The 25,765-nt window shown below is 38.0% G+C and overlaps 2 protein-coding genes across 2 annotated transcripts in view; one reads left to right on the forward strand and one right to left on the reverse strand.

Moving 5' to 3' along the window:
* Positions 1 to 2,755, forward strand: part of B3GALNT2 (beta-1,3-N-acetylgalactosaminyltransferase 2) — a 30,535-nt gene extending 27,780 nt beyond the window's left edge. The window contains exon 12 of the mRNA XM_030268257.4: positions 149 to 2,755. Coding sequence (XP_030124117.1) covers positions 149 to 283 — 135 coding nt within the window. The 3' untranslated portion in view covers positions 284 to 2,755. The remainder of the gene's footprint in view (positions 1 to 148) is intronic.
* TBCE (tubulin folding cofactor E) lies at positions 363 to 25,201 on the reverse strand. The gene is made up of 17 exons (XM_002192179.7): positions 25,112 to 25,201; positions 24,821 to 24,954; positions 21,975 to 22,059; positions 15,333 to 15,521; positions 14,190 to 14,278; positions 13,420 to 13,519; positions 11,573 to 11,675; positions 7,587 to 7,663; positions 7,242 to 7,337; positions 6,566 to 6,630; positions 6,414 to 6,478; positions 5,785 to 5,937; positions 4,898 to 5,051; positions 4,370 to 4,438; positions 3,281 to 3,340; positions 1,847 to 1,938; positions 363 to 1,599 (listed from the first exon to the last, which is right to left on the reverse strand). The coding sequence occupies exons 2-17, from the start codon at positions 24,918 to 24,920 to the stop codon at positions 1,507 to 1,509; spliced, it is 1,590 nt and encodes a 529-aa protein (XP_002192215.4). The 5' UTR covers positions 24,921 to 24,954; positions 25,112 to 25,201; the 3' UTR covers positions 363 to 1,506.
* Positions 25,202 to 25,765: the final 564 nt, after the last annotated feature.

Consider the following 25,765-nt stretch of genomic DNA (forward strand, 5'->3'; position numbering starts at 1 on the left):
TCTGAATAGGTCTAGCAGATCAGTTTGGGACCTTTGTGTGCAATGTTTGTTGCTAGAAGCAATAAACACCTGATTCTTGGAAGTGAAGATTGTTGGAGACTATGTACTTTCTAAGAAAACCTATTGAAATGTTTGTCTCTCTTAACAGGATGGTCTCTGGTTGTGTGAGAAGACATGTGAGAGTGGCATGCTGTCTTCCCCCCAGTACTCGCCCCAGGAGCTGGGAGAGCTCTGGAGATTAAAGGAACTGTGTGGAGATCCATGTAGATGTGAGGAAAGATGATGGACTTGCCTTGGAAAACAGGGTACTGTATAATGATCATGGAAAAGTGTACATTTGGATTCATTCCCGGAACAATAAGAAATATTAAGGTACCTTTTAATGCTGGGTTTCAACTAAAGTATAACAATATTTGCACATCCCTTTTGATAATTACAAGTGGACTGATACAATTCATTTTCTATAGTATAGATGTTCATCAGACAAAAACCAAAATGTTCAAGATTAAAAAAAACAAAATCCTTTTTATATAAAGTCAAAGACCTACTTGTAATTAATAAATGCACATAAGAATGCCAACTAGCCTGTCTTTTGTAAATTAAAGCACTACCACTTGATTGATTGATTGATAGGGTGTTCCAGGATCCCATGGAGAGTTGTGCTCAGCACCAGCTGGTAAGTCTTGCTGCAGCAGGTTCTGTGCTGTCTGAGGGATTGCCCTCATCTGTGCAGGAACAGGGACAGCAGTGGGGGTTAGGATTTGTGATTGGTTTGTTTATACCTTTGTCATTTTAAATTTAAAAAAAAAAAATCCAGGTTTGCTTATACCAGATCTTTAAGTACAGCAAGCTTGGCCTGATATAGGAGGGATTTCTGAGAGCTCACTCTGACTAGATATGATCTGAGGTAAAATAAGAAAAGTAAGATTGAGGAACAGTATGCTAAAGACTGTAAAATAAATAGCAATGCCCTGCAGTGTGCTGAGAACTTATTTATAATGTGGGTAGAAAGGAAGTCTGGCAGATTTTGACCCTAATCATCTAAGATAGATGCTTCTAAAAATACTACTGGGTTTTGTTCACATTAAGGTTGTTGGATGTAGGTGAAAACAAAGGGCAAGTGGCCTCTCAGTGCAGCACTGATCTTGTCTTGTCAGCAAAGAGATCACAACTCAGCCCTGTACTCGGTTCAGTAAAACAAATTCTCACCACTGCTGGGGGCAGGCTGTATAAAATCTTGGCAAAAGGATGACCTTGAGTTTTATTTAATTGAAGCATTTAAGCACTATTTGGTATCTCTCCAGTAGGACACAGGAGCAGATGTTTTCATGGAGGCTGATGATCAAGTTGAGGAGCTGAAAGTACAATTGTACAGCCCTTTGGTGCCACGTATGTGAAACTCATATTCACCTGTCTGTCTGTTCAGGCACAGGCTGTCCATGTGTCTGGCTCTCTTCTGCAGTTCTTGTGTCAGTTCTTCCTGCAGTCCAGCAAGAGAGTCCCTTCTTACCATCGTACTAACACACAGTCTCCACTTTCTATTGAGTAAAACTGCAAAGGCTTTAAGTCATTGTCTAGTTCGACTTCTTTTCCTTCCAACTAGAATATGAAAGCAAAAAAATCCTGATCAGACTTACACTGAAATCCCTTCATGTAAACCAAATAGCAAGCAGTTGCAGTCAGGGAGAATCTGTCATATTACAGGCATGAAATTAGGTCCTAAATTACAGCATGAAGATAGCTCTCCTCAAGTGAAATAATTTTCTTTATATAGTATTTTTAAAACATGCTATGGACCTTTAGCAGCATGAAATATTTTGTTGTTCAATAACTATTTTTAACTCACTTTAGAACTTTTGTAGGACAGTTTCAGGTCTGAGCCAGGAATTTTAAATAGGCGATACAGCAGTCCTTTGACCTTCTGAATAGTCATAGACTCTGTTGGGGGAGAGAAAGGAAAGTTATTAGAAAAATGTTGCTGCTGCTGAGCTGTAGCAAAGTACCAGTGTTTCACTTTACTTCCAGATAGCAACAGTGAAAGGCTGTATTGCTGCTTCAGTTCTAACACTTCAATAATGTCTGTGGTATCTGAAACCGTATCTGCTACTGTCAAATGGAAAATGGTTTCACTTGTGGTGGACAGGGCAGGATGTGCTACTACAGAGTAAGCACTTTGATCCCCTATGCCAAATTAAAGTGTTACAGCTTCATAATTTACCTTTTTTGAGTTTGTATTTCTACATGCTAAACTAAGTGACCTTTGGGACATGTACCAGACAGGTTCTGACTGCTTGCATCTGGCAACTCTTCCTTGCAGTTTTCATTACCAGGAATTTGCTTTCCCAGCACAAGTAAGCAAATGGCATGGTGGAACTAGTGACATTCTTAGGAATGGTATTGAGTTATTTGTCCCAAACACATTGTCAGCAGAGCTGTTTAAGTTATGAAGTCAGTTATAGGAAGGGGTATTTTTGTAATGGATCTTGAATGAGTAGATGTAATTTGTTCCAGAGGTGATACCTGTGTTTGCAATAGATAAACTCAGTATATTGGTTGAACTTTCACTTCTTTTGAAGCTTTATCTAAAGGCACAGCAATAGCGAGTTACTCCTGTAATACCACGCATTGTACTTAGACAAATATTTTTCTATCAAACATTTTTGTAAAAACTGTATCTATCTGATTTTATGCAACTTGTGATAATAAATGTGATTTTTATTTTAGAATAAAGCTTGAATACATGTTTTCTCTCAGACTTCACTCTGACACATCTTTCCAAAATATCAGCTTAATTTAGAATGGTCTTAATCATTCTAGTATCACTACAGGCTCTAAAACTTCAAAAGACAAATTTGATGGAGGTCAGAACTAGATTTCTGATTTTAATGTTTTAGATACTAGACCTCAGTATTTAGATTTACACACTATGTGGTTGCCTCTTAAGACTTCATGTTCCGATTACTTGGTTAAAACATCCACCAGATTTCAGCCCAGTTAATTGGCCTTTAATTGCCTCAGACACATTAACCATGAAACCAGAAGCAGAAGTCCTAAGACAGACAAAGCATCAACTTCCCACCTTTGAGCTGGACTGAAAGTAAGTATGAAGGCCAGAAGAATAGTAATTTTTTCAAACAATTTCTTCTTTTGTCATTTCTTTATGTGACAGAGGAAAAGGTTTCCAGAGCTGACAAAGCCAGAGGCAGCTGCCATTCTTAAATACAGTTGTTTGAAAAGGAGTGATGAAACAACTGCTTGAACATAAGCAAAGACTTCTTACCTGGTAGTTTTTTCTCTACTGGCTTCTGTTCAGGTTTCTCAGGACACTTAATTGTCAAAGCTTAAGGAAGAAGGGTGTGAGGCATTAGTGAGAGAACAATAAGCCTTGTTCTGGCAGAAGCTTTCTAGTCTGTTTTTATTACAAATTGTTTCCCATAGCTCAGCCTGATCTCAGAAACTAGGAGGTAGCCTGCATCTCAGCAGTTAACATACCAAATAGTTATTATCTGAAAAATTAGTTAATTTAAATAACCAAGTTTTTTATTCATCTTCGGTAAATTATTGTAGAAGTGACTTCCTAATGCTTAAAGGTAGGATTTTTTGGTCAAAATTAGTATATACCTAAAAATGCTTAATTTCTATTTAATTTTTTTTAAATAACCTGCAGTAGAATGGAAATTGCTTATTCAATTTAAAATAGGCTTTTGGTACTCTCAAAAGCACCATACAAAGACTTTTAAAGGACATAATTAGCCTAATTATTTTACAGATATTAAAAGACTTATCCTTAAAAAAAGCTTTATGTTATATCTAGCCAACAAGATTCCTTGTTCTATTTAGTCTTCCCCGTAAATGCATTAGAATGTAATGCTTTGAAATACTATTTTTCCCATGGAGTAAAAAGTTTCAGTTCTTTGAAGTGGGAAGCACAGCTAAATGAATTTGCAAGTCAAGGATGTAAGCTAGATTAAGTATGTAGACAGCCTCAAATACCAAAGCTACCCGTATTTTTCTTGTGTGTCCTAAAGTTAAGAAGTAATAAAAAAAGGTAATATCAGAAAATAGTGCAGCTGTCGAGATTAAAACCTGAGACGTCTTCTGTAAAGAAGCCATTCACACAGTCAGAAGGAGTATCAATAACCTTTGTTCTCCGTGAAATCTTAGTTGAGAAAATAATTTGGCTTGGGTTGAGGGGCGAAATAAGAGAGAGTACACAGAATCAGGTTTCCAGTCACACTCACTGAGATAGTTCAGAAAATCAAAATTACAAGCTGGAACTTTTTGTTCTCCATATACACCTAGGAGACACTAAGCTCATAAAATATTCTAAGTGCAGAAGGAACAATTTTGACCATTTCTGGCCTCTTACTCAGGAGCTGATTTTTCAGAGTCAAAGGCTGTTGTCTCTTCAGTTCTCCTTCTTCAGGTGCTCCATATTCTGTTGGAAGAAAAGCACATGTGGAACCCTTCAAAGACTAAACCTCGAGACCTAAGACCACTGTGTGCAGGATCAGGCAGGAGTTCCCTTGGCACAGACGTGGTGGCTCCTGCACCATGCAGTGCTGCAGACACAAGCCTTGTCCAGCTGCTACAGCATTCAGGACAGGGATGTGCTGCTTAACATTCCCAGTGCTGAGAGAGCTACTGAATGGATGGATGCACACAGGTGCTGGGGTCTCCAAGGCAGGGAGCCCAAGTTCCTGAGGCAGCAGTGCCCTGAAGGGTGCAGTTCTGTGCAGAAGCCCACTGGCACGTGATTTACCACATGCGTGGGCTTTCCTAAGGTTGTAGCAGCATGGAAAAAGCACCAAGAGGAAGAGAAATTGAAAACAGACCAAACCGGTGCTTCCACAATGCCAGAGGTGAGGAAATGCTATTGTACTCTGTTTGTACTTACTAAGACAAAGTATTGGGTATCTGGGATGGGCAGCAAGAAATTCTTCACTTGGTTTGTTTTTCTCTGGGTTCCAATGCCCACCAGCTTCTAGCCAGTCCTTTCCAAATATTTTGCGATAATCAAGCTCTGCTCCTCTTCTTTCAGCAGGAAGGATCTGTACTGACACAGGAATGGCATACAATGTAATTATATAACTTTCCAGACAATAAAATCTAATCAATGCCACAGACTCCTTGGTCTTACTTGGTGTTCAGTATGTTTCAGTGCTACCAAGAATCTTACAAACCACGTCTCCAAATACTGAATGATCCATATATTCAGTATATTTTAGAGCCTTTAAGAGTCTTAAAGCCCCTCTCTGTACTCACTGAGCCATAATTGAATATCTAAGCAAAGACTCTGCTGTATATGATGATGCAAGGATGTTTTCTGTAGCAATGGATTAGATGCTGCTTCTGCTCTCCTTTATGATAAACATTAGCTGAAAGTTTGATTTGGTGTGGATTATATTTTTCTATTACAGAAGGCAAATATTGGTATTGTGGTCACTGAAACAGATCCGACTATGCTGCTTTTTCTATTTTTTTCTTTTTTTAAGAGTATAGATTTGTTAACAGTCCTGAAACTTCAACACAATTCAGGCACTGAGAAAAAAACACCATTGACTCATCTTGTCCAAGTCCCCACTAAGTTAGCAACGCTCACAAAGAGGGCTCAGTCTTGTACTGAACTTGTGACTGCCCCACTGACAAGGGGATGGACTGGTTGGCACTTCACTTTTCGGGCACCCAAACAATTGATAATCTTAAAAGAAACTGAAAACAATTCCTCAGGCAGTGATTTAAAGTTTTTGCTAGACTTATGCAATTTTTTGAAATATCACACACCTCACAGTTGTTCAAAACCTCCAACTGACTTATCTTGGCAATAATGAGCTGTATCAGGGTCTCTGGGTTCTTCTCTGTGTCCATGATGGGGTTATTGTTACACTGCAGTGCCCGCAAACTTGGCAATTTATCAAGCTCATTGATAGATGACCACTGAAATGAAAGGGAAGAGTCTTTTGAGGAAATATAAAACATAACTTCATTTCAGAACAATAGCAGGTAACACTGACTTTTCCTGTACAACAAATGTGACTGGAAAAATTCTTTTGATCATCTGAACCAAGTTCTTGGATCCTGTTCATTTAGCTAAGGAAAGAACTGCACTCCATTTAATTAAAAACCAAACCAAAGCAGAAATTAGTCAGACAAAACAAAGAATTAGTCAGAATTTTAGATCATTAGATTCGGTGATAGGAATTATAAAGTAGCTGCCATTATATACACGTGTTTTAACCGTCAAGAAATATTTCAAAATTTTTAAACTATGTCTCTGTATTGAACAAAGTGTTCAATAGTTACCCTCAGAATCTTACACATAAAATCAAAGAAAATTTAAAAAAGGAAACTTAAAAGTTATTCTTAAAGATGCATTTATTTACAAAATGTGAAACCATCACAATCTAACCTACCTGTGATATTTTATTTTCATTTATTGCAAGGCGTTTTAGTGAAGGAAACATTTTAGTTTTGCATCCTAGGAAAAGAGTAACAAGAAAATAGTGAAAACTCTAAATATTAAACAGAATTTTAAAACTATAAATAAGTTACTTATTTTACATACCAAATCCAGCATCAGGAAAGTATATAGATGATATCCCAGTATTTCTAAGTATTAGCTGTTCTAATCTGAAATTTAATAGATACAATGATCACTGTATGTGGCACAGGAAGTTTTTTGCAAAGAGATAAAACCTAACTTTTTTTTCCTTAATAGAGATCTGCAGCTTTTGGTATGGTGCAGCATCACTGACAAATGAAAGGCAGCCTCACAGGCAGTACCCAGACTTCAGCCGTGTTCAGGGAATAAAATTTTCTGTGAGTGCAACAATTTCAAGCTTTCAGAATGGCTCCTGAATTTAAAATGTATGATTTTCTAAATGAATTTTTTAAAAATAGCTTGTGGCTATTGAAAATTATGGCTGCTGTTTTGGTGTACAGGGAAAGATGATAATTCTGCAAATTAGCAAAATGTGGTAAATCACTTTCATTTCATAAGTGTATAATGAAAACCTAATAACATACAGCTGAAGAACGTGTTATTATACAACAAAAGCAAGATTATATTAAAATAGCTCAACTGAATAATGCAGTTACTCTCCTCAGGAGGGCAAAATGCCTCTATTTCAAGATCTCATGAATCTTTCATGCAACATCAATACTATCATATTTCAGCCAACAAGGACTACAGAGATGAATATCTAGGACAAAGAATTTCCAGCAATTTTGTTTACAGCTACCTGGGGAGATGTGCTATGAGATGCAGCTGATTTCCATCCAGTAGCTGGTTGTCTGAAAGGTCTAACAACTTCAGGGTCTGCAGGACATTATCAGGCCTGATGCATTGGAATAAACAAACACAAACCCAGAATATTTAAAGTTATTGGCCAATGAAAACACTATTTTCCCAAGTATATAATTGCATGCACACAATTGTACACATTTATAGATGTTCTGAAATACATAATGTGAAATTTGCATCAATTATTCTCGTGGTAATGTAAATGTTACAGGAATGTAACATTATGTGCTGTGTAACTTTTGTGGTACATCAGTGGCTAACAACTGACTGACATGTTACTCACCTTTCCAGAACTGTAATATTATTAGAAGAAAGGTACAACTCTTCAAGTACTGGCCATCCTTGAGCACAAAGAAGAACCTAAGAGCAAAACTTTATTTAATATAAATAAAGATGGGACTATTTCAGAAATTATACTTCATGCAAATTTGCTCTGAATGTGTTCAGAAAAAGCTATGGCTTCCCAAGCCAGAGGAACAATTCTTAAAGATTTCCTAGTCTTCCCTTTCTTCCATATAGCTCTCCTGTGCCCAGATCTACCAGCACAGATGACATCAAAGGGGTTCTGCAGTCACAGGACTGTAAATCTCAGGCTTGTGGTCACACTCACAGCTGAGACTGCAAACTGAGTGACCTGGAAACTGAATTAATTTATTCACTGAGGTGAAGTGACCAGGTATTCCCTATGATGAGGTGAGGAATAGGCTGTACAAACTCTACATGTGCAGAAGTTCCAGAACCTATGTGTATAGCTAATAGACATAACACATCTGACAGAATATTTTAAATATGTTAATTTTTCAGAGCTTGAGGCCTTTTTTGTCTTGGGACTGTGCCAACCTATAACCCAATAAAAGCCAAGAATTGCATGAATTCAACACATCTTGAAGTTTGCAAGCTCTCTAAAGAAAATAAATTAATTCAGAAAGGGCTACAAAATGAACAGAGATATTTTTGGTTTAGATCTTATGCCCTGAAATTCCATAAAAGATGCTATTTTACTTTACACAGCACGAATCCATCCAGCTGCAGGTCTATGTAACTGACTCAAAATAGACACCATGTCAAGGGTAAATACTGTGATCTCCTCAAGAGGCAGCCTATGATTTGGAGCTCAACTGCTTTACACCCAAAAAGATGAAAAATCAACCTGCTGTCATATCTGTAACACACAAACTCAGATATAACAACTTTTCCTGTTCCAAACCAAAAGCAGGGAACACTGATATGTAATCTCTTTAATCTGATAGTGTTTCCCCATGTCAACAAGATGGATCAAAATAGTTATCCACTGGTGATGAAGCATGACAAGAAACCTGCAGAGTCAAGAGAAATGAGGTACATGTTCAGTAACTGCCCCACAACAGCCCAGCACTGGGATAGATGGATGGATGGAATAAAAAAACTGCACAAACCTGAAATGTCTGAAGATTTTTCAATATGACTAGAAAATTGCCAAATGACAGGTTACAGCACAGTTCCAAAAAAACTCAAATTGCTAAATTTCCAGCTACTGCTTAAAACAGCTTCCTCAGAAACAAAAGTTCACAGAGCTGACACTGAATTAGCCCTCAGGAAAGAATGAGGCCTCATTGTGAACAGCTGATGAGGTAACAAATACCTAGAAGAGAGCCACAGATGCTCAAAACCAGAAGAATGGAAATGCAAGAGCTATTGCAAAATAAATAAAGATAAGAACAAGAAACAATTGTCACCATGTAAGTTCATGATGTTCCTGTATCTTTAGTCTGTTTATCTCAGGAAGCAAATAATATAATTGGGAAAGGCACAAGGAAGCTATACAAGAATTAAAACCATGAAACAGAGAATAGCTGTTCTCAGTTACTTTCATATAAAACATTCGGACTTACTAAATGAAATTACCAGGCAGCAATATCAGAACCCAAAAAGGGTTGAATTTATATTAAATTATATGCACAGCAAAATTTGCTAATGGGTTCTTAATACAGTTAGATAACTCATGGAACAAAAAAATCCACAAATATTAATTAGAGGTATATAGCTGAGCTCACAAAGCCACACAATTCCAGATTACGTTCTAAGAAGCTCTTACCATGTGCTTACCCTTTGCCTAGAATTTTTCCCAACTACCTGCTGCTACTTGCTAGTGTCAGAAGCATGATCCTGCACTTCTGTCCTAACCCAGATTTTTCTTTTACCCTGTATAATAGTATATTATATTATAAATACAAAATCTTAGTTTGAAAACAGAATCACAAATATAACATTATGATTTAAATGCTGAATAAGAAAGAAAGGGTTTGGAGCCATAAATATGAAGTCATTACAATCAAATGCATTAATTCAATTTCTAAGTAAATGGCTGCTAACTTTAAGTTATTTTACAAGACATTTTTCCCCCTTGAAAATTATATGTTTTGTTTTGAACAATCGATCAACAATTCTACAGTAATAAGCTCTTTTACTGATATACTGATAATCTCAGAAGTATTTAGATATATGCAAATCATATACTAATGAAATAATTCTTTCTGAAAACTGATGCTCAAGGCATGTGAATGGGGAGCTATGTATCATTACATAAATTAAGCATGTCCCTCTCCTGTGAAAAATACTTCAAAACAGAGGAACAAACTAAAATAAAAATCCAAGTATAACTATCCCAATGCCATATCGTCTTACATATAACAGCAAGTAATTTTGAAATGCTGTTCACCATTAAATGGTTTTGATTTTAATTAAAACACTCTTAAGACTTTTGCTTATATCCCCACTGATAATTTAAATGTATTTCTCATTTGCTTGGATTATATTCATTACTATTTTCTATTTGGAAGTTGACTTTTTCAGTAACTCCCCTCAGAGCTTAAGAAGTGACATTTTCAAGTGGTTTGTTCACAGAGTACTGATGTCAGGCACATGGCTTTATTTTTCCACTTTCGTTTGGCTGCCCTGGAACACCATTTTCAAGCACAGGCTTGCGTCTGCCAACTTATAGGGAATGAATTGGAAAAAATTTATAAAACAGGTTTTGGAACCAAAGATGCCTTTATGGTCAATGACAAATCATCAGCTAAAGCAGAGTTTCAAAACAATAAATTCAAAAGCTGCATCATTTAAAATTGCTCTGACTAAGCTGGGGCTTTCTCACTGCAATTTAGCTCTGGAGAACTCTGATCTGCAGCCCTGGCTTCAACCAGCCTTTCAGTCACCCCATGGAGGGAGATTTACTCTGATGAGCACTAGGTGACATTTAAAGTGTTTGTAGCCACTTAGTTCTTCCATTCCCTTCACCATTCATATTGCTGCTACTATGGAAGGATTATCAACTGTCCTGCCATAAATCCAACAGGCAGTTTTAAGAGCACAGTGAATGGACACTAAACAAAAACACAGCAGTGACCTCCCTCTAGTCCTGCTGCAAGACAAGAGAATGAAGAAACTTCTTCCTACTCAAGCCCCAGTTTTTTTAAGTGCTCTTTTACTGGATAGCAGCTGGCAGCTGAAATCTGAAAAGTCATGTAATTTTACAATGCAGTACTATAAAATCTGACCCTGAGAAATCCAAAAAACAGTTTGGAATTTAGAAGCTATTATAAGTGACATGACACTGAGATGCACATCCTAAGCCCCATCTCTGCAAAAAGGCCCATTGCTAACTGTAGCTGACAGCAGGACTTCCTTCCTAATAAGATGTCATACCAGGAAATAGTCATGTAAGTGTGCCCTCATGATTCAGTGCCTGAAACAAGTCAGAGCTTTGTTCTTCCTCTGCTCTGTGCTGCCAATAACCAGGCATCATATGGTTCAAGAACCATCAATATGGGCAAAGATACCAATCCAGTCTCCTCCTGATGCAAAGTAATGCCAAAACAAGAATTTCTCATCATAAGGAAACATTTTCTTTCCATTTGCATTTGTTCTATTGCATGCAGAGAAGTACATGTAAATCTTCAACAGCTACCAGGAACCAAGAAGTTTTCACTTAGAAAAAATTTTGGCCACGAAAATAAATTGTACTCCAACTGCTTTCTTTCAATTTGGCAATTTACAGATGTAGATGAAGTAAAATGTTTCTTATTAGACTCCTATGCCAATATTACTTCCTTCATTATGTAGGAAGTACATAAGTCAATATGTAACTAACACAGTTACCCCACAGCACCTTTTCTAAGGATGATTTGATTTCAGTAGAACAATACAGTGCACAAATGTTTATTGTGCTTTCCTTGCCTCAGAAACCTAATGATACTAATTTTTTAAAAAAAAATCAGGAAAGGCTATTACCTCTGTCCATGTTATTTCAGTTTGATTAAGTGCCAGAATCTTCAAGTTTGAAAATGCACTGGATGTAAAAGTTGATGTAGATGGAAATCTCATTTTGTTTTCACTGCATTAAAAAAAATTATTTGCATAATAAATAATCACTTTTATTTAAGTCATTAGTTTGGAGCTACACATTAAAGAAATTTATACCCTCCAAAAACTAAAATCACTGCTTAGCTGTCACATATTTTAAAATATAATAAAATACATTTCTAATTATATTCAAACATACTTTTTCCTAATTTACTTTCCTGATTCAGAAATGCATATTTATTCAAGAATGCATATTTATTCCTCTGTGGCCTCTTTCTCTTTCACTAAGTTTTGAACATGAAAAAAATTATTTTCATTAATATTAAATGAAACAAAGCCAGAGCTTGGGCTTAAAATCCTTAGTTTTGACTGAAAATGAGGAGCCTAAATGACTGTCCAGACCCCAGCAAAACAAAAGTATGTAAAATCTACTCTCAATAGGTAAGTATCACTAAAAAGAAGAAAATAGCAAGATTCGCAAATCTGCAGTCTTCAAATCAGCTTTCATTATTCACCCTGAAAGAGAAGTTTCAAGGCCTAATCTATCTGCATATTCTCCTAAAAATCTCTCAGTGTAGTTTATAATTACATACTTATGAGTAAAATTTCCACATAGAGAGCTAGTCGATGGTTAATCACTTTTATTCTTCTTCCAACATTCCATGCATGAAAAAAAAATCAGTAACAGATTTACCTTCTTTTTTTAAAGCAAACAGAAGGTCAAAACAATAAAAAACTGATTCAGACTATATCAGTTTGCAGTGGTAAGCATCAAATTCCAGCATCAATCTCATTTTGTTTTCCATTTTTTTCACAAATAACTTCTGAAAACCCTTCAGTCTAGAGTACACTTCTCAACAATGAAAAACTGAAAAAAATTATTCTGGGTGAATTAAAATAAATTTCTCTGGATTCTCATGCAATAAATCATTATATACTCTAGGCAAAGTTAGATTTACAAATAGCACCCAGGTTGCAAACAGCTGTTCATTGCTAAATATTGAAGAAAATGGAACACCTGCAGCTATTTTAAATATACATTTTTGTCACGCTAATGATAAGATTAAATAAAAAACCTGGTGATTTAGGCTGCTACCTAATCCACTGTGTTACTTCACACCAGAAGATTATTGTAGTATGTGCCAAATACAGTGTATAGGTGTATACTAGAAATGTTCTTTCTTTTGAAATTATTTTATGAATTTTCTTGTTCCAATAGAATTGTAGCTTTATTTAACAACATCCTCCTTCCTTTTCCAATGTCATCATTGTACAAGAGATTTTCCCTAGATCTGCCACCATGGTCCTAACAGTTTCTTAACAGCATCATTGTAGGACAGAAATAGACTAAGGTTTGGGATAATTAAGGTTTATTCAAAGCATTATGGATAATTAAGTTTAGCATCAAGACACAGTAGGCTAAACAAAAGTGGGCTCCTAAATGCAGGCCTGACTGAGCAGCCAGAATGTATCAAGAATAATAAAAAACAAAGATCAAGTCTTAAAACTTTGAAGAAAATGTTTTCTAGTACTTAATTTTACACAGAAGCTGAACTCGTCGGGTTCGAGTCTTTTCTTGAACACAAATGTCAGAAAAATATAGCCCACAACTTAAGCAGTTGCTTAAGAATAAGATTTAAAAAAAAACAAAAAAAAACTTAACTCCCAGTAGAATTAGCCTTGTTGTATCCAGTTACATTTAAAAATCTGAATCCTGAGCCTAGGTTTTTGTTCCTACCCCAAAGGAAGAGAAACTTAAATATGAATATTTATACCTGACATTAAGTGTTTCCAGATTTTGAACTTGAGAAGCAATAGCTATTACTGTCTCCCAAGATGATATCAGATTTTTTGATAGGTTTATATGCCTCATATCTGAAATTTCTTGTTAAGAAAAATAAACTTATCTCAAAACTGAGCTTCCTTTTTTCAGAATTAGAGTTTTGTTTTGAATCAAAGAGAAATAGATTACACTAAGGGATGGTACTGCTCAGTTACAGCAAATTTTATTTTGATTTGTGATATGGAAATGGCTTACAGTTTTATAAAAGAGCTTAACCATACAAATTCTCAAATGGATTAGTTTCTGTACTGTCAGGAACTCTTATAAGTCCTTAAAATGTAACAAATAATAACTGCTTTGTAGTCTTGTAACACTGCCACTGGATGCAGTGTACTAAACAGATTATTTGTTATATATTGGAAACCTCTGGTGTCAACAGAACATACCAGTTCTACTTCAGTAAGGTTATCTATTCTAGGGAATTTTTTAAAAAAACATTGCTGAAGCCTCTGAAACTGCAGTCACAGTAACAACCTATGACTATACTTCTATTTTTATATACAATTTGCATTTCCTTTCAAAAATTGTAGACGTCTGGCTTTTTAACTTTTTAAAATTGCATTAAACTTTTAAATATAAACTTCAGGTTTAATTTTTTTTTTAAATAAAAGGATACAAGTATCATTCATTGACGTGAACACTTGGAATGCTAAAGTATGTACTTTATTTGTGGCATCATGCAATATAGCAAAAAAAGGATACTGGCACACGTTCTGCTGATTTCCTCTTCCTGACCAGCATGGCTCACTGCACACTCACGCACTGAGATATCCACCAGTTTGTTCAGCTGTCTACATGAGAAAGAACATTCTGTCAGGTAATCTTCAAACAGAAATATGTATATTACATAAATGCCTGGTTTTTACAAGTACACAACATCCTTTTCCTGTGTATCTCCTTTGGAATTAGCAATGTGCAGATTACTACACTGCAGTGTCATTCACACTTGAAAACAGACACATCTCTATTTTTTGCCTTTACATCACTACTACAAAATAAGTCTGATTGAACCACAGTCCCACACCCCCCAAAAACCCTCATCCAAGTGAAATAAAGAGTGGTAAAAAAGATTAAATATATCTGTACAAATTGGAATTTAATTAGAGATGTCAAGTTAAAAAGGTTTTGTGCAACATGTTTTGCAAGAGGTTCAGAGTTATTTGGGCAGTCTTCATATAACTTTTCAAAATTATTTTTGACTGCTTAGTATGCTCTGGGAGACAAGGAGAATAGTTGTGGAATATCAGCTCAGAAGGAGGCTGCCACCTACTGAACTAATACATCTCTTCTGCTGGAGGCCATTAGAACTGCAATTAATTACACATCAATTAGTTACTTCCTTTTTACCCTTCCAGGCACATGAACATGAAATCAACTGATTGAAAAACTTTTTCACTAGTAGTACAGTGACTTTGTCTTCCCTCTCTTGGTTACAAAGTCATTTGTGATATGAGTAAACAAAGACTAAAAAACACTATACAATATTAAGAAAACATTAAAATACATCTATTTTCAAAAGACCATGCATGTGTATGGTGACTGCCAATATAATAATAATTTATCTTTCATTTCTCACAAAACATTATCACCTGCTACTTTATGAAACCAGAATGAGAATTGTTAGCACTCAAACATGGCATAATCCCAGTTCCTATTTGTAAAATCTGTAAATTATGAATCCACAATTAGAAGATTTCTTTCTTGTCTCTTCCACCACAGTGCAGTCTGGCTGGTTTTTAGACACAACAATTTTATGTGCATGGCAGTCACTTCCTTACAGCTGAAATACTACTTGACTGATCAATCACTAATAATGTATCTCAGATTTTCATATATTACACTTGCCTTTGCTGTTCTGCAATGGAATCCATGCCAACAAATTCCACAGTCTTCGTTCCAAATACTACTGTATCCCCTGTCCCACACAGAGCATCTTGCTTATCGTTCAATCCATACCGATCCTTTACTGCAGTAAGAAAATCTACTCCAAAATTTGCCTTGTTTGGCCGGATGAATGATCCTCCTTTAGGATGCCTAGAATAGAGCAGCCAGGAAAAGTTATCTTGACAATGACTGACTAATTAAATACTACTTTAAACAGAAGTACAGAGAACCAAAGCAGTCAAAAGGCAATTCCACAGGCTAATTGTAAACATCAGTGTTCCCAGCCAGCCAGGTAAGACTTTCAGAGTATCTTTGATAGTACTTGATAGAAATTCACTTAGTGAGATACCATGAGAAGTGGAGCACCAGCTCCCCAAAATGTACTTACACATTGAAATTGTGTCAGTGTCATTATTAAAAATAACTGCTCTGTTATTTCCAAACTCATTATGAAGTCAGGTTCTCCAGAAAAACAAGTTTCTGCCTATGGATAGACACAAAGTTACCTAAATCATACAATAATTGTGCTGGGAGTTTTACCAAAGCCTGAGAAACACTCAGAATAGTGATTGCTACACTGTATTTGACTTGTATAATTCACTTCTAATTCTATCACACAAATGACACAACATACAAATTGTAGCACTCAGAACTCTTATACAAACACAAACTTCAAAAAATCCTGATACTAACTTGGCAACAATTTCAAATATTCAACAAAAATATCCAACCAGTAATGTGTGTTCAAGACAGTCCAATGGAGTTTCTTTTCTCTTGAGCACTGAAAAAACTTTGTTGCATTCCCATATCTTGCCATGCAATTGCTTTAACATTTTCTAGCAAAGTTAGCAAGGAAACAGTATCAGAAAAGAACTAGCAGAGAAGTTATGGGAATGGTGTCACAGAGCAGATGAGGATCTGATAGGAGCATCAGCCAGAAAACATCAGGAAGAAAATTGGTAGCTATGAATATCTGTCTGTCATCAAGCTGAGAAGACAGGAAGCTTTGGTAGGAAAGTGCCCAGGAGGAAGACATCACTTATGTAAATAAAACTTCTCAAACCAGCATGTAAGCATCAAGTGTCTAATTAGCAAACCATAACATAAACTACCAATGCTAAAAGTTCAAAATTCTCATTAAAAAGCCAGTAACTAAAGGCCTCAAATCTTGTGGACTGATTACAGGTAGATGGAATAGCTTGGGGACCATGTATTCACATTTTTGTTAAAAAATCAGTGCTGGGAAATTCCTGTGCCAGTTTCATTCATTAGCCATTCCACTGTCATATCCTAAAGAAGGACCTAGGTAGAAATTCAGTATTACTTACTTTCAAGCTATTATCAGTCTAGTTTTGTAATGACTATGATTAGATTGCAATGATTACTAAAGAAGCAGAAAAGCAAACTCCTAAAGAATGTAAATCTGGTATGAACTTTTCATGTTTGATAAGCATTTTCAATACATTTTTAATCCAGTAACCTTCTCTTAAGTAATTTCTATCATTCCTTTGAAATTCTTCATAGCTTGGAAACACTTGAGTGATTTAAATATTAAACTTCCTCAAATGTAAAAATGATGTGATGCTTTCTTAATACCTCTTCTTAAAACAGTAAATTACCTTTTTATGACCTGAACTAGAACATTTCTTGCCTGCAAATATATCACTTCTGCATTTAATTAAATCAAACAACTTCACAGATAGCAGCTAGTACTGGATTCTGCTTGGGGCTCTGGAAAAATCCTTGTACTCTGGTCTGTCTGTAATTCACACTAGGTCGTGCTGTAAATTTATTCTGACAACAACTGTCCAATTTCCCATTACCATGATTTTGTCATCACCATCCCTCTACACTCAACAGTTCTGCTCTCCTCAACCCTCTCACCAGAGCTAATCTAGAACCTCACTTCTGCATTCCTCCTCTCATGTCATTTATCCCTATCATAGCCAAGACCTTTGGTCTCTCCATCACCATATCCATTCCTAAGCCCACTTCTGTCCTCTCAGGTCACCACTTCTATTGGCATCGCCTTCATTTTCCATGCAGGAACCAGTTCTATCCTTACGGAGGAAAAAAAAAACCAAAAAAAACAAGCAAAGGAACCTAGCTACCCTGTCCCCTGTCATATAAAGCTATTAAAGCTATAGGAAAATTTTAGTGTATTTATCTCTCAAGACTCTCTTCTTTCTGTCATGACCTCAAGATCATAGGTTTTCTCTCTCCTGTTGCTCTCACTTCCCATTACTCTGCACTTAACTATTATAAGTTACCTAATGTATATTTAAATCCATTTCACAGCCTAAGCTTCTTTTTCAGTTTTAGTCTATTTGTTTGATCTACTTTCTTAGGAACTGTCACAAAAGGCAGAAAAGGAAACTGCAATAGGAACCTATTTTCAGGCAAAATTATTATGCATTCAAGAAGAGAGGTCACTGTAACTCATTTTCCCTAAAACACACTGCCTGTATTAAAATTTACATTAGGACATATGAATTGTAAAGCTGCATGTACATATCAAACAAATAATGTACAGCACCTGTACTAATGCAAAAATGCACCTATTAGCCATCAGTCTCCATAACTGGGAACTAAACAGATAAATCCTAATCCAAAGAATCATCCAGCATGCATATTATGTTATGGAAGGCCCTATGGATTACTCATCAACCTGACTTAAGATGAACACTCAGAAGTCTAAGAACAGGGATTTTGCTCTCATGTATGCAAATTGCCTTGCAAGCGGAACAAAACACTGTATGGAAATAGAGTGGTAGAAGATATGACCCAATTTTCTTAAGCAGAAAATGTGGAATATACTCTAGTGGGGCTCTGGCAAGTGACTGGCTCTAGTTAATACTGATACTTCCTACTGGCTTTTAAAATAGAGGTTGACCCCAGTCTCAGAAATCATCTTCCAGAACACTTCCTATTCATGATACAGTAGCCTGAAGCATACAAACCATCTGTTGGCATGCCCAGGGCACTTCAAGAATATTCATTAAAATTTAGATTAGCTGTCAGCTTCCACTGAATAAGGAGGACATTTGGCATCATCTTTGCTAATGTAAAACACAGTCATGGCACTGCTCATCATTACAGGTACACGATGGCTCTTCATATGCTCAGGAATTATCACACACACACTTCTCAGTACTGATGAACAACACAGGAGTACATAAATCCTAACAGCTACACACTTGAGCTGTCTGACTGTAGAAGCTCTGAGCCACGGAGAGAGATGTTAGCTTTATCAGCCTAGGCAGTAAACATGGATCAAAAGGCTTCTTTGCCCAGCACTGTCTGTTTGCAATGATCAGCTCCAGGCAATTACCATCATGACTGCAGCAAAGGCACTACAAGGCTCATAAGGTGCCACAAAGCAGAGCTGTTTGAATCCATGCATGTCTTTTCTACACAGATCTGAACAGATCTCTTCCTTATAGGGGAAGGTGTTCAACAGACAAAATTTATATTAGAAGAATCTACACCCTGCAGGAAGAAAATCCTTTGTCTTAAAAAGAGGCCATGGCACCAAACAATGCTTACAAATGACACCTAACACTAACCTGCCATGGTGTATCAAATTCCTGACTGAGCAGCAGAAGCTTTGCAAGCATGAGCAAGTACTTCAAGTTCTTGAAAGTTTACCTTAGTTAAACAGACATGAAACTTGACTGTGTGCTTTCAAAAAACAAGACATCTGCAGTCTTAGATACTATTTTGGGGTTCTGCTGGTGCACAGTACATGTTGGAGCAGTGGTTAGGGACAACCTTTTGTTTCAACAAACTTCTATTGGCAGCAAAGATCATGAGTTTCTGATGAACAAAACTTCTTAACTAAAACCTTCTCAGGAATCTTAGGAATGCTTTCTGCCTTTGCAAAATGGAAATAATTTTTTCTTCCTGGACAGTAAAATTATATTTTTCCTGTATTTGAAGAGTTTGTCTGTGCTCTAGGTAGGTATTCCTGGAGGCGAATGTGTCACCCTTGAAGAAAAAATAGCCTAATTTAATATAAACAGATCTTTCATGGAGTAGATAATCTTGAATCATCATGCAACAAATATAGGACAACTAGGGGAGGAAGCTTGTAACCCACATTTCTCAGGGGAACACACACGTACAAATGTCTGAGTGGGTCTGTGGGACAAGAACCTATAGGAAAGCACACTCATGTTTCAAAAGCTGTATATAAATTTTAACACTATCTTAAGGCTTGATAACTCCTCATCTCTCTTGAAGGACTGCAGAATTTATAATATAATTTAATGTATAATATAAAGTATAATATAATTTTATGTATAATTTAATTACGTTATACACTACTGCAACTGACAGCTAAAATAGCTTCCTCAGTTATTAAGAAACAAGAACCTATTATCAGGAAAAAATGGAACACAAAAACACCACTAGATTGTGCATTGCCATTTCTAGCTGATATAGGGTTGTTGAACATGCTCATGATGTCAGCATAATTTGAAGTATGGCTGTTTTGTTCCTTGGTATTCATATTCTTAAGAAGTTCAATTATCACCACATCATGACCCAGATAAATGTACTGCCATGAAACATAAAAGTTGACATTATATTTTAAAAAAAACTACTGTAGAGATCACAGAGCTGTAAGCAGACCTACTGTTTCAAGCAAGGACTTGAAAAGTCTCATTCTCTGGTAATGAGAATCTCAAAATCAGTTTTATTTTCCTCTTATGGTCTTATTTTCAAATGTCACTCTGAAAGATACATTTTTAAAAGCAGTTATTTTCAAAATTGCCTTAAAAACAATTTCAAAATGTCCTTTCACTGCATTTGTTTGCAGCACAAGCTACATGATCAGCTGCTTCAGCTTATCAGAATTCAAGGAGTGAGCAAAGTAGGCTTGTAGGCAAAGGATACTTATGATAAGGTGTAAGGGGAAAAATACAGTTGTTTTTTTTTTAGGATGTGTATTATTCATCTACAAAGAAACATTATTCCCTCCTAATCAGCAGTACTAAAGAGGTGATGTTTTAAGTTGTAGGAGGGTTTTGTTTTTAGCATCCTTTAGCTAAAATAAGGTATTTTTACTTAAGTTTGCCTACATTATCACAGTCAATACAGAAACTATAAATGTGTCTGCACACAGGAAGTTATGTTTGTGTGTCTTGGTGGACTGCTGGAACTATGTATTCTCTTAGACTCCAGCAGGACCTCTTCTGACTGGAAAATAGCAGACTACAAAGAACACGTATTGAAAGAAAAATATGTTTAAAGACCACAACATTTACATTTGTTATGGGTATTGAGCTGCACTCAAAACATTGATTTTTACACCAAAAATTAAGGTTACTGAGATCTCATCTCCTGGAAGCATACTAATGGTTGCTAAAAACCCAAGAGTCTATACACATGCATATAAATATCATATACACACAAATGTAAAGCAATTGAGTTTCTGAAAACTATGAATGAAATGTTCAATTGTTTTTTCCGTCCAGAAAGATTTGGAATGGTCAGCCAATTATTTCTGGTTTTTTCTCCTACAGCATAACATAACTAGCTTCAATTTGGAAACTATTTCAATTAAATTCAAAGCATTTTGGAAGCAACTTCCACTAATATATTAATTTAAAAGACATGATTGTGATAAAACCATAATTTCTAATTCTTTAGCTGAAACAGAACATCCAATGATGTTGATTTTTTTCTTGGATTAAGTGTGTTTAGCCTCCTCAAGCCTTGTTTTATTATTATTTGATACAAGGGAAAAAATATCCAGTCCTCACGGGTCAGTATTTTGTTTTTACTTATTTTTCTGAAGAACAGATTTTATTCTCTCATCCTTCACCTCTTCTATGCTCAGAAACTGACTGAGCTAGCAGTTTGTAGTATTTAAGAGCCATTGATGACTTTCCTCTATGAAGTCATATAGTTACTATTTAACTTACAAACTTTTTGCTGTTCCATGTGTCCTGACATAGAAATCAACAACTTGCTGCAGTTAATATCCATCGTATGAGTCCTGTATTCTGCAATATCTAACTTGTTAAGTGCTCAAATCCTTTCACTTAAAAGTAATGCATGCATATATTTTAAAACCCCACACAGCTGCACTATGTTTTGCATGTAGTAAATCAAATGAATATATTTAATAATTCCTTAGTGATACAAATATAACCCAAATCATTAACAGGAACTTAGCATTTTCCTGTAACAAGGTATATGCAAATCAGCTTAAATTAAAATATACACTGTATTTGAGATACTTAATATGGACCAATAGTTCAGAATTGATTCATGAAAGTCACTAGGAAATATTGATTTCGTAACTAAAGTAAAAGGTCTAAAACCTACTAACAATAACATCCAAAAGTCTCATTTTATAACATACCTCTGACACGTGACTTGTATTTTCTAAGTATTTAGTATACCCTAATACCTGTAACTGGATAAATATCAATACAAGAGGCTCTATGGTTAGCTAGTCAGAGCACTCAGAATTATGATCTTTTTAATATTGGCCAACTGATAACAGAAGGGTTTGCCCTAAAAATTGCCAAAGGGCCTTTTCCAATGAGCACCTCATCACCACATATGATATGCCAATGCTATGAATCAACTCACCTGCACTTAAAATACTGTGTTCCTTCATAGCTGCCATCATGCTTTCCCCTCTGAGGATCATCCCATTCCACACCCAGCCAAATTCCTGAAAAAAAATGGTTAATACTCTTTCAAATTTACAGCATCATATCCATAGAAATCACAGCTGGAAAGAACCTCTACAGTTCACTTAATCTAAGTGATAAAGCTAAAAGAATTTAGCTTTATCACTTGCACTAAAAGAAGTCACTCAGGTAATTTGTTACCTAGCCATACCTTAAAAATGTCCAAGGAGAGAAAGGTTGCAACACATCTGGTGAGCATTCCAGTGCTGCATTGTAATGGAAAAGGTTTTCCTGCTGTGGCCACTATCCTTTATTGTATAATCTAGTACTTGTAAGAAGAGTTGGGCTCTGCCATCTTTGTAACCACCTGTCAAACAGCTGCAGGAAGCCATTGGATGGCACTTTTTCTTCTCTTCACCACATTAACCAAGCCCAGATCACTCAACCTCTTCACAGCACGTGTATGGTCTGTGCCCTTAACCACCCTGGCAGTCCTCCAAGACTCCTCAAAAGAGGAGATCTTTGAAATCCTCTCAAGTTTATCTGCATCCCTCTTGAACTGGAATAATTCCACAGCAGATACATTACTCCAAGTGTAACCTTCTCAAGAACCCCTGCCCCCAGAGAGGGATAACAGCTTCTTTTAACTTGCAGGCCATGTTCATCACCTCCCTCTAAGGTAACCCAGTACAACATGTATCTTTGCTTGTTACAGGTGATCTCTGTTGGCTTGTATTCATAACAGTATCCAACTTAACGCCAAGCCCTTTACAACAGACTCTGTGAGCCACTAGTCCTTCCTGGTCCCTACTACATGTGGAAATTTATCCTCCTTGAATCTCTTGGGTTCAAACCAAATGTTCATAAAGCTTGATCTGGATGGCAATTCTGTCTTGTATCACAGCAGTCATTTGAGGGTGAACACTGCTCATCACCCAAGTCACTGAGGAATACGTGAAACAATACACACGTCAGCATTTACTTTTGTAGTACTCACTCATTACCAGATATCAAGTCATTAGTTACTTTTTCACTTGGTACTTTCAATTTATTTAATATTCCATTCACCTACCTTGTATTTCTTCAGCTTCCAAATAAAATTCTTTACAAAGACATTATTCAAAGATTTATTTAAGTCAAGGAATATTGACTTATTCTCCCTTTATCCACATTCACAGTCATATCATCATAGAAAGTAATGACAATTGCCAAGCACAACTTCTTATTTACAAGTAACAAATACTTCCAACTACCATCTTGTCCTTCACAGGCTTGGAAATGGAAATGGATTCCAAGGAATGTGATCTTTCCAGAAACTGAAGTGAGGCTAAGGAGTCTGAAGTTCCTGGTCATCCTTCTTGCCTCTTCTAGAACTGTATGCAAAGCTAGTCTCCTTCCAAGAATCAGGAATCTTCCCATAAATTTGAACATCTATAGTGGGTTGAGCCAGGCTAGATACCAGGTGCCCACTCAAAGCCACTCTGTCACTCCCCTCCTCAGTTGAACAGGGGAGAAAAAATACAACAAAAGGCTCATGAGTTGAGATTAGGCCAGGGAGACATCACCCACTGATTACTGTCATGGGCAAAACAGACTTGACTTGAGGAAAGTAACTGGATTTATTACCAACTAGAATTGGAGTAGCCTAATGAGAAATAAAACAAATCTTAAAAATACTCCCACCTCAGCTCTCCCTCCTTCCTGAGCTCTACCTCCTCCCCACGAGAGGTACAGAGATGGAGAACAGGGGTTACAGTCAGTTCATCACACCTTATTTCTGCTGCTTCCTCCTCAAAGAGGGGAGTCCTTCCCTTGCTCCAGTGCAGGTTCCTCCCGTAGAAGACAGTCCTCCATGGACTAGTCCAATGTAACTCCCCCCTTAGTGCTACAGTATACTTCCTTTGGAACTGCTCCAGCATGGAACCCTTTTTTCATGGGGTGTACTCCTTCAGAAAAAAGCTGCTCCAGGATATAAGACCTAAGAGGAACCTGCTCCAGCAAGGCTTATCATTCAGATCTACCAGGAGCCTGCTCTGGGTGTGGTCACTACTTTATTTCAGGCATCCACCTGTGTGTGTCTCCTCCATGGGCAGCAGGTGGATCTCTGAACCTCTGATGACCCCCCAGGCTGCCAGGAAACAGCCTGTCTCAGTAGACCTGCAGGGGAATCTCCTTTCTGGAGTGTGGAGCACTTCCTTCCCCTCCTTCTTCACTGAACTTTGTGTCTGCAGGGCTGTTCCTCTCGCATATTCTCTCTCAGCCCTTCTCTGGCCACAGCTACCTTGGTGCAAAGAGTCTCTTTTCCTTCCCCTTAAAGATGGTTTCACAGAGGTGCAACTAACATTGCTGACGGGCTCAGCCTTGAGCAGTGGCAGCTCCACCCTGGAGCCGGCTGGCAGCGGCTCTGTTGGACATGGAGAAAGCTTCTGGCAGATGCCACCCCTGTAGCCCCTGCCACTCTCAGAGCCTTGTCACACAAACCTGAGACAATATGTTATCAAAGGAGCACCTGGTCTGGTGATCTGCTGCTGCCTCTTACCTTCCCTGACTATTCCAGCACAGAGACAGGAAAAAGACTGTAAAATTCTTCTTACACCCTTTTGGCAACTCTGACTTCTTTAAAAAAAACCCAAAATCCAACAATTTACGCAGATTAGAAGTCGCCATATTTACACAAGAACAATGAGGAAAAATCAAACTGTAAATTGCCTCGTTTAGTCGACAGTGCTAATTAAGAGGAACATGAGTAGAATCTCGAGAACAACCGTAAAATGTGAAGATTATTACTGTTGTGACGCTTACCTGCAGTAGGAGACACGCTGCCCACATAGCGCACGGTCCCATAGTCGGTGCCACAGGCGACCCGCCGACCCAGCGCATCGGGAGGCACCGCAGCGGCCATCCCGGGGCCGCCGGAGCCCGGGCTGCTCCCAGACCTGCCGGGACAGGAGAAACGCCCTTAACACACGCGCAAGCCGCTGCTCTCACGACGTCCCTTTTGCCGCCCGGCGGGCCCCTCCCGGCGCTGCCGCGGGCGCTCTCCGCTCTCGGAGCCGGCTCCTGCGGGCCGCTCCCAGCCCGCAGCGCACGCACCGGCGGAGCCGCTCTGTGCCGCACTTCCGCCCGCGCCGCGCGGCCCCCGGAGCGCTCCGATTGGCCGCGAGCCCCGGGCCCGCCTTCTACCCTGCCCAAGTCACCGCCCGCAGGGACAAACCGGCCCGGGGCGCTGCCGCCGTGGAGCTTTCTGGGAAATGCCGTTCATCGAGGCGGCCTCGCCGCGGGGGATTGCCGGTCCCGGACCACAGCTCCCAGAATGCCGCGGGATGAGAGGCGGGCGCTCTGATTGGGCGAGCCCCGCCCGCGGGGCGGTGCCGGGGTGTCCCGCCCGCCCCCGGGAATTGCGCCTCCCTAGGAGCGGCCGCCGGCTTGCGGCGGGCTGCCGGGAGGCGGGAAAGATGCCCCGGGGGAGCGCTGCCGTGCTGTAAAGCAGCGATGGGAAAAGCCCTGCGGCACCGGTGGACCGACACTGAGCAGGAGATGGTTCCGAGTCCGTAACTCAAGGCGGGGGTGCTCTCCCGTGAGCAGCAGCTGAGGAGAACGTGGGCGACTCGCTGAGCAGTAGAGCTCGCCCGAAGCACCCCCGGAGCAGGGGGAGTCCCAAACGCTGGTACTCATCTGTACGCTGCTACATTTATTTCAACATTCAGTATTTGGGGAAAATATTCTAAAGGGATCCAGGAAAATCGA

The sequence above is a fragment of the Taeniopygia guttata genome, chromosome 3 (genome assembly GCF_048771995.1).
Source record: "Taeniopygia guttata chromosome 3, bTaeGut7.mat, whole genome shotgun sequence".
Classification (NCBI taxonomy): Eukaryota; Metazoa; Chordata; class Aves; order Passeriformes; family Estrildidae; genus Taeniopygia; species Taeniopygia guttata.

Excerpts from the sequence above, each read along its gene's own strand:
- TBCE (XM_002192179.7), bottom strand. The coding sequence starts at position 24,920 with ATGGCCGCTGCGGTGCCTCCCGATGCGCTGGGTCGGCGGGTCGCCTGT. Across the intron at positions 14,279-15,332 it reads TCCATTGCAGAACAGCAAAG|ACAGCTGAACAAACTGGTGG; the intron begins GCAAGTGTAATA and ends TTTCTCATGTAG. Across the intron at positions 11,676-13,419 it reads CTGGAAACACTTAATGTCAG|TGAAAACAAAATGAGATTTC; the intron begins GTATAAATATTC and ends TTTTTAATGCAG.